This window comes from Vipera berus (genome assembly GCF_964194415.1).
Source record: "Vipera berus genome assembly, chromosome: 2".
Lineage (NCBI taxonomy): Eukaryota > Metazoa > Chordata > Lepidosauria > Squamata > Viperidae > Vipera > Vipera berus.
The window spans coordinates 245,273,551-245,286,936 of record NC_138203.1 but is presented as its reverse complement, the minus strand read 5'-3'; the positions used below and the strand labels follow the sequence as shown (position 1 = coordinate 245,286,936).

General features: G+C 39.4%; 1 protein-coding gene across 1 annotated transcript; it reads left to right on the top strand.

The window, feature by feature from the left end:
* The first annotated feature begins 5,988 nt into the window (after positions 1–5,988).
* LOC308664416 (histone-lysine N-methyltransferase SETMAR) lies at positions 5,989–12,785 on the top strand. Its single transcript, XM_081321649.1, has 2 exons — positions 5,989–6,085; positions 11,334–12,785. The coding sequence occupies exons 1-2, from the start codon at positions 6,011–6,013 to the stop codon at positions 12,114–12,116; spliced, it is 858 nt and encodes a 285-aa protein (XP_081177775.1). The 5' UTR covers positions 5,989–6,010; the 3' UTR covers positions 12,117–12,785.
* The last annotated feature ends 601 nt before the right edge of the window (positions 12,786–13,386 follow it).

The following is a 13,386-nucleotide window of genomic DNA, read 5'->3' as shown; positions in this document are numbered from 1 at the left end:
CCCCATGGTCATGGCCAAGCCTTATTATAAAAAAAGTTATGCCCTCTCAGAAAGAGGAGGTCACAGGGTTGCTAGGCTATCTGAGAAGCCATCTTGTGGAATTAGGTGCCAATAGGAAGAGAATTCTCTGTTTCTCAACAGTCTCTGTTGGGAAGGAGATTTTTAGTACATACCCGTGTTGATTTATTAGTTTATATGTTAATTCCACCTTTACTTTCGGTCAAGATTTTTAGTACATACCTGTGTTGATTTTTAATTCCACCTTTAATTTCGGTCAAGATTTTTAGTACATACCTGTGTTGATTTATTAGTTTGTATGTTAATTCCACCTTTACTTTCGGTCAGCTCAAGGCAATATACATATCTAAGGATCTTTTCTCCACAACAAACCTGTGAGGTGGGATGGGCTGAGACAGAGAGAGGGAATGGTCCAAACTCACCCAGCCAATTTTCCCTACTAAAGGAAGATTAGAACTCAGTCTTCCACTTCGTAGCCCAACACCTTACTAAGATAAGCTGAAACTACCAAGATAAAGTGAACCCTTTTTCTTCCACAATTGCCCTATTGTTATCTAATTTTTACTGAAAACTGACCAAGCCAATGAATTAAATCTACCAATCTTGTCTTCCAGAAATATAGCTGTAATACTGTTAAGAGGTTTTTTTAAAAGCTCATTGAGGGGATGGGGCAGGCAGACAGGACCAAAGTGAGAATTAGATTCCTTGATTCTTGCAGACAACTTTTAAAAGTTGCTGTTTTCCTTTAGTTTATAAATCAGTTTATTTTCAACACCATGGCAATGGCCTTGGATATTGCAGTTATTACCATAGTAACTAGGGTAAGAACAAAGGGTTTGCTTCAGGATTAATAGAGCATGACTTATAATTCATTGTTTAAATAAATGACAATAAAAGTCTAAGTGGTCCAGTAACTACGGCAGCAGCATAGAAAATCTCAAAATCAATTTATTCCCAATAGCAGGTTTGTTGTTGTGGGGAAAATAGGAGGAGGAAGGTATATTATGTATGTCCACTGCCTTGATATACTTATAAAGTAAATAAAGGCAGGATAAAGATCTAATAAATCAATTGATCAATAAAACTTGCAGTGTTAACATAAAGCTAATTATATTTTAAATATTTTAATATTGATTAAAAATGCACACGTCTGCCTCATACGTTGTGGACTGACAACCTATCTGTTACAAAATGTTTCTAAATGAAGGTGGGATACTAATTTATTTAATAAGTAAGCAAATATTGCCTATTCTCCCTTGTCTTAAGGCAGATGATCAGCCTGTACATCTCTTAAGGTAGAGACGGAAATCAGACTCCGAATGACCACTAGACGGCAGAATAGAATTACTGTAGAAATTTATGTACATTTTTCTCTACAAACTCCTTCAGCCTCAAATGGTAGTTTCTAATTTTGCACCTCAGTGCTAAATTTTGTATAATTTCACATTTCCCTGTAAAAACACTAGAAAGAACATACAGGTGGATTTCAAAATTGTGTTTTAGCATCATGAAGCTCCCTTGGGATCAATACATATCTCTATCAGTTTTAACCGTTACTCATATCTTGTTTGACCCAGAAGGATGCAGCTCTTATATATATATAGAAAGAGTAAACTTTATCAGAAAACAAAATTCATATATGCACTTTTATTTTGAATACTAGTTTGAGTTGAAGAAACTAGAAGTTTTCCTAATATGTACATTTCATATGTTAATGTCAGCACAACGTCCAGGTAGACCCACAAATAGAAAATTTAAACATATCTGACTTTAGAACTCAAAGTATATTTGGTATGATGGAGGGGATTGTGTCATCTTACAAAAGCTTAAAAGGTAAAGGTAAAGGTTCCCCCGCACATGCGTGCTAGTCGTTTCCGACTCTAGGGGCCGGTGCTCATCTCCGTTTCAAAGCCGAAGAGCCAGCGCTTGTCCGAGGACGTCTCCGTGGTCATGTGGCCGGCATGACTAGACACCAAAGGCGCACGGAACGCTGTTACCTTCCCACTGTAGTGGTCCCTATTTTTCTACTTGCATTTTTACGTGCTTTCGAACTGCTAGGTTGGCAGAAGCTGGGACGAGTAACAGGCGCTCACTCTGTTACGCGGCACTCGGGATTCGACCCACCAAACTGCCGACCTTCTGATCGACAAGCTCAGCGTCCTAACCCACTGAGCCACCGCGTCCCTTACAAAAACTTACATGGCAGTAAATATGTTAGTCTTTGTCACGAGATGCAATTTTTACATTACCCACACTATTTTGAGTTACCATTAGAGTTATAAAACTTCAACAAAAAACTTCAAAGGAAGACACTGGCAGTTTAACTAAATCTATTTAGCCAAGGTGATTTCATTTCCATTTAAAATTGAGGTTAGTTTCAAACTGACAATAGCTATTCTTCTTGAGGTGTTAATTAAAGCTATTTTTCATGCTAATTAATTGGTATAACTATTTCTTCCCCCCTGAGGAAGGGGGGTGCATTAGGATTCCAGGAGTCAACATCTTGGCTACCTTTCTTGTCAGTTATAGATGAGAAGCAGTGGTGACTTTTTTTTTACATTGTGACATCTTGTGGATTTGAGGATTCCTCCACCTCTAATGTGCTTCATTAGGGCTGCACATCTCCCTAGTAAACAGTAGGATGCCTCAACTGTTTGTCAGGGCTTTGAAAATGATTTTTGACTGATCATCAAGGACAATCCAGGTCTAACCCACCGATAATGAGCTTGGCCTTGTAAAAGGGGTCCACTGACAAGCCAGTGGCCCTTTCTTTCACAGAAAATGTGCCAGTAGACATTTATAAAATGAGCAGCTGTTGTGTATTTTCAGACACTTGGCAAAAAACTATGAAAGAATTACAAGTAGGTTGGTTGCAATTCACCTTGTGACTAAATTAATGCTCAGTATGTTTTTAAAGTACACCGAACTGTTTCTTCTAGCTGTCTTAGAGCAAGATAAAGATTTTGAAATAGAAACGAGAAACAACAAAAATCTAATATAAGATACTTTCTATCTTTTGTCTCCCTTTTCCACATTTTTTATTATTTTTTTCTTTCTTTAATTTGCATCCTGCCTTTATTATTTTAGAAATAACTCAAGAAGGCAAACATATATAACACATGTTTCTCCTTCTACTTTCCCTACAACAACAGCCCTGTGAGGTGAGTTGGGCTGAGAGAGTAACTGGCCCAAAGTCACCCAGCCAAGTTTCAAGGATAAGGTGGGACTTGAACTCATAGTCTCCTGCTTTCTAGCCTGGTGCCTCAACCACTAGACCAAACTCGCTTTATTTATAAAAACCTGTCTGTTTCCATTAAGCAGGTATGAGGACTATTGTAGGTTTTATGCTCCAGGTATTATTGTATTTATTTTCTTTTTCTGCTGTTTACAAAAAAAAAGCCCCTTGAGTCTTGGGCAGCATATAAAGTGTTGCAATAAATAAATACATGAAAATCTCACTTTTCATACCAAAAAAATCTTTCCTTGATTCTATCCTTTGGCATTCCATGGTGGTGCAGTGAACCACAGCAAGGAGTTCGATCCTGACCAGCTCAGGACTGACTCAGCCTTCCATCCTTCCAAGGTCGGTAAAATGAGGATCCACATTGTTGGGAGGGGAGGGGAATATGCTGACTCTGTAAACTGCTTAGAGAGTGTTGTAAAGCACTATGAAGCAGTATATAAGTCTAAGCACTATTGCTAATACTTGGAACCTGGAATCTGCCTCTCCTAATAGACAAATAGATGTAATTGGGGAGATGTAGTTGCTCAAATAAACTGGTTCCACAGCATGAAGGGCTTTCTAGGTCATTATCAGCACCTTAAATTGAACTTGTAAGCATACTATAACCAATACAGCTTACAGAACAAAGGTAGAATAGGCGCTGATCAAGGAGTGTACATGACTGCCCACACTGTTGCATTCTGTACCAGCAGTTGCTTATAAATGTTCTTTAACGGCAGCTCCACATGAAGTATAGTACAATAATTTGGGAGATGACAAAAGCATCAATGACTACGAGTAGAGCCTGACACATAACACAAAATTGTGCAAAGATCCTCCTGGCTTCGGCTACTATCTGCTCTTTGAACAGGATCCAGGAGAAAACCCAAATTGTATACAGGTAGTCCTTGTCTCATTTAGTGGTAGTGTCAGGACCCACCCCAAACCACGTCTTAGGAAGACAAAAACTCTTGGAGCCAAATCTTAGTCCAAAAGGAATCTTTACTATGACATGCTTGGTTGTAGGAAATGAGACAGGGCTTAATATTTCCACGATGTAAACCCTTATAAAGAGTTCCCGGTTTAACCCCCCTTAATCCCCATTTGGTCAGTCCCCCATCCTTCCTCTCGTATCATCCATCTCGTGGGAAAAAGGAAGTTAGGACCCTTTTGTTTATTGCTGTCTACCGTGACAAAAACCAGATGCTAGCCCCCCCTTTTGTTTCCCCAGTTCAAAAGGCTTCTCCTTTCCTTTGAAATGCCTATTGCCGGTTCAATACACATCTATCCTCTTCTCTTCGGGAGATGGCAGAATCCATGGGATATGTTTGAAACATTCCATTTATGAATATGATATAAATGGATTCTGACAGGTAGTCTGAAGTTACAATGGCACTAAAAAAGTGACATGATCGTTTTTTAAACTTACAACCGTTGTAGCATCCCCATAGTTACATGATCAAAATGTTTGGACAGATGCTTGACAACTGTCATGTATATATGATTATTGTAACTGTTAAGCATTTATGATGCAGATGGTCACCTTTTGCGACCTTCTGACAAAAAAAGTTAACTGGGAACCCAGATTCACTTAACAACCATGTTACTAACTTCACAGCTGCAGTAATTCACTTGACTGTATCTTCACTTTTGCTACAACTATGGCAAGAAAGGTGGTAAAATGGAGTGAAACTCACTTAACAACTGTCTTGCTTAGCAACAGAAATTTTGGGCTCAGTTGTGGACATAAGTCAAGGACTACATTTACAGGTTCTTTTGGGGGTAGTGCAATGCCATCCAAAAGAGATGGAACGATCCCAGAACCAGGGGACCTCAATACCCAAAACCACTTGTATATTTTTTAACTATAGTTTATTCAGTACACTATGGCCAAATAAGTGACAATGTTGCATATTACACTGTCATTGTTTAGAAACTTTTTATAAGCTACAGTGCCTCTGTTCATCCAGTACACAAAACTAAGGCTACTTCATAAAAATTTGGACTACAGCTAGAAGGCAGCAGAGATAATGAAAACTGTAGTAGGTCAAAATCAAACAAACAAACAAATTATGGGTTGGCGCAAGATACGATTCAAGCATATTTCTTAAAAAGTAGGGTGGCACTTGAGAGCAAGAAATCTGAAGAACTTTCACTTATCCCAAACACATACAAAGAAAATCTAACTGAAAAGGATTGCATTTCTAGTCAATGTGCATTTCCACATCAAGCTTTTTAAAATCAATATTCAAATAATTCTTGAAATGGAGAGCTGCAGCGACACCAGAAAAATGCATAGAGATATGAGAATCTGTGGGTGAAATTGAGGACAACCCAATATTGAGGGTGAGAAAAACCAACTTTGTCTCTATACCAGGGGTAGGCAACCTCGGCTCTTTTATGACTCATGGACTTCAACTCCCAGAATTCCTGAGCCAGCTGTGCTGACTCAGGAATTCTGGGAGTTGAAGTCCATGAGTCATAAAAGAGCCGAGGTTGCCTACCCCTGGTCTATACTTTTTAAACCCCGTCTTCTTCCACATTAAGAAAGGCAAAGAGGAACTCTCATACGAAACCCAGAAGCAACATACTCTGCACTACTCTAATCAATTGGTCCTGAAAAGAGACCGATGAACGGTCCCAAAGATCTTCCCTTTTGCCATTGGCTGAAGCTCGCTATTGGTAAGCTAAACATTGCAGGGCAGCCAATCCCGGCAGAAAGGGCGGGGCAAAGGATGCCTGCTGTTTTCCCGCAGCCAGAGACGGAGTATGGACGTGAGCCGCGGGCTGGAGCCTCTGCCAGTATCCGTGCAGCCGCGGCTGGAGGAACTCCCGCCGTTCCAGGTGAGAGAGGAGGCAGAAGAGATGCTGAGCAAACTCAGCAGCCGCCTGCGGGCAGGGACTGATAGAAAGCTATGCTTTGTGCGCACCCGCCGACGGGAATGTAGGGCTTTTTAAAACTGCGTCGGTTTCATCGCAAGGGACGCTGGGAATTAGAGTTTTCTGTGGGGGCGGTTCCTATCTGCAGCGGAAAGCTTAAGCTTCTGAGAACTGCAGTGTCTAGTATTCAGTGGTCCTGAGGCGGGGCCGTAGAATGGAACGGAAGCGCTATGCTCAGAGTGGGATGGTGTGAACAGAAAGCAGACCGTGTTTCCAAAAAAAAATCCTCTAGGACAGGGGGTAGGCAACCTTGGCTCTTTTATGACTCGTGGACTTCAACTCCCAGAATTCCTGAGCCAGCATGACTCCATATAGAAACCTCTCCCTTTCCCCTCAGCATGGCTGGCTCAGGAATTCTGGGAGTTGAAGTCCATGAGTCATAAAAGCCAAGGTTGCCTACCCCTGGTCTAGGACATGGTTTTATTTTGGATGAAACACTCCCACCACCACCCCCCGTTTACGTTTCCGAGGTTCGGTTATCCACGTTTTCCCCTTGCTTCGATTATCACTCCTATGCAGAAAACGTAAGATATATGTGTGTGTGTTTCAAATAACGACCCGTATGACGAACAGGAAGAAACAGGACTGGTTTTCACAGTTCTGGATACTATTGGAGAAATGCATAGGTTTTGGGAAACCGGCACTTGGCAAAAAAAACCCATCTTTTAAAAACTATCAGTTGAGGTGGTTCTGAAACTTCTTTCTAAGCAGCTTGATCCTGATGGATCAAACCCCATTAATATCAGTAGATTTCTGATGTCCATTGGTCAAGTGTAGATTGGGTTACATGTATCTATAGAGCTTAGATTATTTTTTTTCTTGGATTAAAATATTTTTAAAATGTTTGAAAACACTTTTAAAGAAAGTCTATACTCAAAATAATTACCTCAGCTTTGATCCTTAAATGTGCAGTTCAGTTCCATTCTTCAGTTTTGACAATGAGGAATAGCTTTTCCTGCACTGCTTTGCAAAGAGTTTATTAATTAGATCTATGATTTGCTTTTTGTACAGTTTTTTCTCCCAACAACAACCCTGTGAGGTGTTAGGGTTGAGAGTGAGTGAGTGAGTGACTGGTTCAACCAGCTTTCATGCCTATGTCATGCCTAAAGTGAACTGGAAGCCATCTGTCTTATTTCTAACCTAGTGCTTTAACTACAGATTGAACTGGTTGTCTTAATGGTCGTATGAGAGACATTAATTCATTATATCTCTAGTTTAATGTATACTTTTGATGCAGATGATAAACTTTATACCACCCTTTGTGAAAAAAGTCAGTTTTGCTTTCCTTCAAGTTAGCCTAAGTTGAGGAATCAGTAATGTCCATTAGAGGTCACTCTTGTTCTGGCAAAAGTATGCTATTACTTCAAGAAATGGTTTTTTTTAAAGATCATTGCAAGTTTCTATTTTTTGAAATAAATACTGTACAAAGTATTTTAACATAAGATTTTTAATGTGACTAAATGTTCTTAATATAAAAGAAAAAAACCCCTTGATTTTGCAGTTGTGTAGCTGACCATGACTGGGCTGAAACTAATAAAGGCATAGTCTGTATTTGGATGAGAGAAATATTACAACTGAGTATTGAGTATCATCAGCGTATTGATGATGTCTGACCATATCTCATCAGATGATCTCACACAGCATCTTCATGTCAGGGTTAAAAAGGAAGGGGAAAGTGTTGAACCCCAAGGAACCCTAGTGCAGTGCCCTAGAATTATATATCGCCTCCACTTGACTCCTAACACTGGATGGAACTAGTCCCAGGAAAGGGAGCAATATCTCCAATTTTCAGTACCTACAGCTGGTTAGAAAAGAGATTATTCCAGGTAGTTCTGAAAAAGGCAAAGAGGTCAAGGATACCACTCTCATTCTGGATCTACCAGAAGTAATCCACAAGTGTCATCATCACTGCTATCTCAATTCTACAAGGGCAGTTTAGAAATAAACCTCCGTTTGAGCATGTGCGAGAAATAGGCGAGGATAGCGACGCCCGTCCTATGGTGCCGTGTACAGTAGTTCAATAGGCAGTGAGGAGTGGAAGGAGAAGGTTGTGTTGTAGTTAACTTGTCCGCTAGATCAGTTGAAAATGAACCCTGCCATAGAAAATCCCTCCAAATGTGAAGTGTGTTCAGTAATACAATTCTGTGTGCGAAAAAAACTTTTGGCAGCTGATTCATTGCGAACTGTGTAATGTTTATGGACCAAACATGATGAGTGAAGGTGTTGTACGTCAATGGTGTCACATGTTTGACGTCCATGATGAGGGAAGAAGTGGCCGCCCATCTGTAGTCAGCGATGAACTCATGCAGGAAATTGACAAAAAGGTCTGTGAACTCCGTCACTTCACGATAACTGCACTTTCTTTACACTTTTCCCAAATTTCTTGGACCGTTTTGTACAAGGTAGTGACAGAAAATTTGGGATACCGTAAGTTCTGTGCTCGTTGGGTACCATAACTTCTTTCTGAGGAGCACAAAACACACCAAATGTGTTCTCGATGCCGTTACAGGGTGGCTTCATACCCTGCCCACTTTTTCAATACTTATAGGGTCAAGTTCTAGAAAACAGAACTGCCCAGATAGCATCCAATTGAGAACAGATGCGGTAGGAGCACTTTTGTCCCTTGATTGCTTAGAATGGTTTTTACAATATTCAAGTTCAACTTCAAGTGTTCTTCTGACTCTTGCCTCCTAAACATGACTGCTGGTTAACATGGATGCAAACACGGCCAATTTAGGCTTCTCTTATTGTCACAACATAGTCCTTAGTGCAGGCTTTTATATGTGTTGGGTTGGCCTCTTATCTTTCTGTAGCAGGTACTTTAGGTGTGTCTTCTGATATTTCATCTACCAGAGCTCCTTTGTGCATCAAGAAAGCCCCTAGGATAGACGTATAAGGGAGAGGATATAAAGTGCAACTAATTAAAGTCTCATTCCAGGTGGAGACTACAGCTTCAGTTGATCAGAGTCTTGGAATGTACCAAAGCTGCTTTTGAAACCTAGCTGGATTCATCAGGTGTCAAATGAATAGATCCTTACATATCATAAAATCCTGGACACTTTTTAATTTTTATTTCTTTCTGTGACAGCAGAAAGGGTTTAGTTTTTGGAAACTAAGATTCACTATATCACAAACGTAACTTCTTCCTTTAATATCCTTGATTGTTATTTTCAATCCATCACCTAGTCTAAATGCACAGGACTGCTTTAATGTTCACTTCAGTTATAGTAGATCAGGAGTGTCAAACTGCTGGCCCACAGGTGGGTGGCATCACGCGGAGGCCGTGCCCACTCCAGCTCTGGCAATGAAAAAAAAAGTCACGATACGTCGTAACATGTCACGTGATGCGGCGAGTTTGACACCCGTGCAGTAGATCATTTAGAATCCTTCCTTGAAGAAATGGTCAGTTAGTGGAAGCCTGATAAAACAGTGCATTCTCAGATCACTGTTTTCATGCACATTAAATCAGACGTAATTTTGTCTTATATCTCCCCATTTGTGGTTTCGTTTCAATATGTGGAATAACAACTTTTTCCAAGTTTTCCTTTCTGTAATTAAAGGATATATTTGTTATCTAAAATGTTCCAAACCAGGGCTTGTCCCATCAGATAAAATTAGAAATGAGATTTGGTAGACTGGCAAGATAATGTTATTCTTGCTTCAGCTAATAAGCTGCTTTAGAGGAATTAAATTATGAGTGCATCCTCAATTGAGCCCTGTGGGTAAACATCTGCAGAAATAAATTCTGAAGAAATCATGCTGGAAGCAAGTGAGGAAAAATGGTAAAATGACAATTATTTAGTTTTCCTTATATCACTGCTATCTAGATTGTCAAGTAGCAAGCTGATATTGGTTCAAAAAGATGAACATTTTCTTATCTGATTACTGAACATAATTTGTTATTTTTTAAAAAATAAAATACTGTTCCTCTCTGATTAATGTTTCTTTACAACCCCCTCTTATTCCTCATGTTTTTCTGTCTTTTATACGTGTTCATTCAGAAAATAAAACTATTGCAAGATGTAATTCATTTGTAAACTAGAAATTGAAAGCATGAATCATAGCCTTTTAAAAGGAGAATACGCTGACCCCTTTTGTGGCCTCAGGTGAATTATTTCCCAGAGTCTGAATGAAAGTACTGGTGCAGTTGAATCATGAATATCACCAAAATTTGTTCTCAACATAGACACGTACTCAGTTTTTCCATATAAGTTTCCCTAATAAAGTAGATAGCATTGTATATAAGCACAACAGAGATGTTGATAGACTATCTAGCAACAGATGTTCTCTTAAAATATTTCATTTCTAATTAAATCTTTTTTTTCATGTATATGTTTTCATCCTTTTCGAACAATGCATGTAAATTGCCAAAGTACATTACAGTACATGGCATTTTATACAAGTAAAACAGACGCTCATAGGTCTAATAGGGATAGATGGTCTCTTAAGACATTTCTATTTTTTCCACTTTTTAAATCAAATGTATATAATCACTAATCCTAAACAGCGGCATGTGCTGATAGGTATTTCAGCAAAGGAAGGGACAATCTTTGTAGGCATTAATGAAAACAAGAACTAGGGGTGACATCATAGCAGTGCTCCAATATTAAAGGGACTGCCATAAAGAAGAAGGTGTGAACCTATTTTCCAAAGTACTAGAAAGCAAGACAAGAAGCAACTGCTGGAAACTAATTAAGGAGAATAGCAGCCTAGAACTAAGAAATTTTTTAACAGTGAGAACAATCAACTAGGAGAACGGCTTGCTTTCAGAAGTTGTGGATGCTTTATCACCAGAGGCTTTTAAGAAATTGGACAGCCACTTTTTCTGAAATGGTATAGGGCAGGGGTAGGCAACCTCAGCTCTTTTATGACTCATGGACTTCAACTCCCAGAATTCCTGAGTCAGCATAGCTGACTCAGGAATTCTGGGAGTTGAAGTCCATGAGTCATAAAAGAGCCGAGGTTGCCTACCTCTGGTATAGGGTCTCCTGCTTGAGCAAGGGGTTGAACTATAAGACCTCCAAGGTCCCTTCCAACTCTAGTATTCTGTATTCTTTTGCGTTTTTACACAATATTATTATGCCAACCTCTTCAGCTATGAGTATATAGCCCTCAAGATTATTTCTGGTTTTGTTTTTGTGTTTTTTTCCAGTATAGTCCCGATCACTTGCCTGGACCTGGAGGCAAACCAGACCCATCTGAGATCTCCTTCTCTGGATGCAGCTGTCACTCTGCTTCCTGTCTGGCCCCAACATGTTCATGTCTTCACTATGGAGAAAATTATAGAAAAATGTCCATTGAGACGGATGGATGTGAACTGGGATTTTCAAAGCCTATTTTTGAATGCAACACAATGTGCCACTGTGGAGAGAGGTGTCAAAATAGAGTAGTTCAGCGGGGCTTACAATTCCAACTTGAAGTATTCAAGACCACTGAAAAAGGGTGGGGTCTTCGTACCCTGGAATTCATACCCAGAGGACGATTTGTGTGTGAATATGCTGGGGAAGTTATAGACGTTCAGGAAGCGCGGAAAAGGATTCAGTTGCAGACATCGTGCGATTCAAATTACATGATAGCAATTAGGGAACACTTGTACGATGGGACGACAATAGAGACTTTTGTAGACCCCACATATATTGGCAATGTTGGTAGATTCCTGAACCACTCCTGTGAGCCCAATCTCTTTATGGTGCCTATCCGAATAGATTCAATGGTGCCTAAGTTAGCACTTTTTGCTGACCGTGATATCTGTGCAGATGAAGAGCTTACATACGATTATTCTGGAAGATACCATAATTTTCTGCCCATAGAAGAGGAAAGCAGCAAGCGAGAAGGGGAAGAATCAAAGAAACCTTGCTTTTGCAGAACTAAATCATGTGCAGGTTTCTTGCCTTACGACAGTTCTTTATTCCAGGAAGATGCTAAGAGAGAGTAATCCTGAAGAAAAAGTCTGAAAATGGGAGACAGCAGCCGTGTGCCTCTTTTAAAGCTGCTTGTAGGAATGTCCAGAGGTGATAAAATTAGCCTTACACACACATGCCCACGCTTAAAACACAGTGATGCTTTTTAAGGTGGCTGAATGTATTTAATTATGCACAGAAGAAGTGTCTTTCCATTCAGAACATCAGTTGTAACACGAAATATGTCAGGGTCAGAGAAGTTGTAAATACCATATCAAGCAGATTGAAATCTTGCCCTGAAGAAAAGTCCAAGAAGTGATAATGAAATATCAAGATATTACAATGGGACAAGGGTGAGCTGCCTTTTTCCTTTCAAACCATATTCACTGCCTTGTGGTGGGTCGTGATCATTAAATCGACCTGTACCAATTCTTCCTGGGATACTGCTAAGGAGGATCCATCCTCGTGTTCTTTTTCTCAGTAGGATGATGTTCCCAGTCTTCACCAAATAATTGGTGAATATCGTACTAGGCTACATTTGTGCCTTTTTGTCCCACAATATAATTCCACAATACAGAGAGGGAATGATTTTTATGTGGGGAGAGGGAAGGAGAGCCAATATAGACTTTCTAGTTGCCCATTTCTTTTCTTGATATTTACGGTTATGCACAAGCATTGTTAATTAATAAAAGTTATTGGCTGCATATGGTTCCTTTTTTGTGTTGGCATTAAAAATTAACAAAGGAAAAGGGTCAGATTAGTGAATGAATGTACAGTAACAGTTTGCTAGATTGTTTACTGGGAAAAAAATACTATATGGACTAACATACATCAATGGCCACCTGGTATGGTCTTATACTCTGTGTTTAAAAATATTTTCCCTCTAATGTTTCTCTGGATCAAAAATTCAGTTATTACCCTGTAAATTTTTTAAAAGAGAAGAAGGTAGGATTCTTCCATGCTCTGTCTTTGCCATTTCATGCTTTCATTAGTTGTGATGTTTGACAGCTCTATATTGACCTACTCATCTTCAGTGCCTTATAAACTAGAAAAAATAGTGTTGCTAAGCATAAAAATTTAAACAGGTATTTATTTTTATAAGTTAAATGTTCCTAATATGTGCAAACACTATTTCTATGACCATTCAATCTTATCTTCAATATCAAGAGGTGGTTCTGTTGTTGTTTTTTGGGGGTGGGGTGGGGTGGTTGGTGTGTGTGTGTGTATTTTGTGTCGAATTGAAAGCAGCATAAATCAAAGTTTGTTCCATCCCAAATATGAATGTTTCCAGCATTTTATAATAGT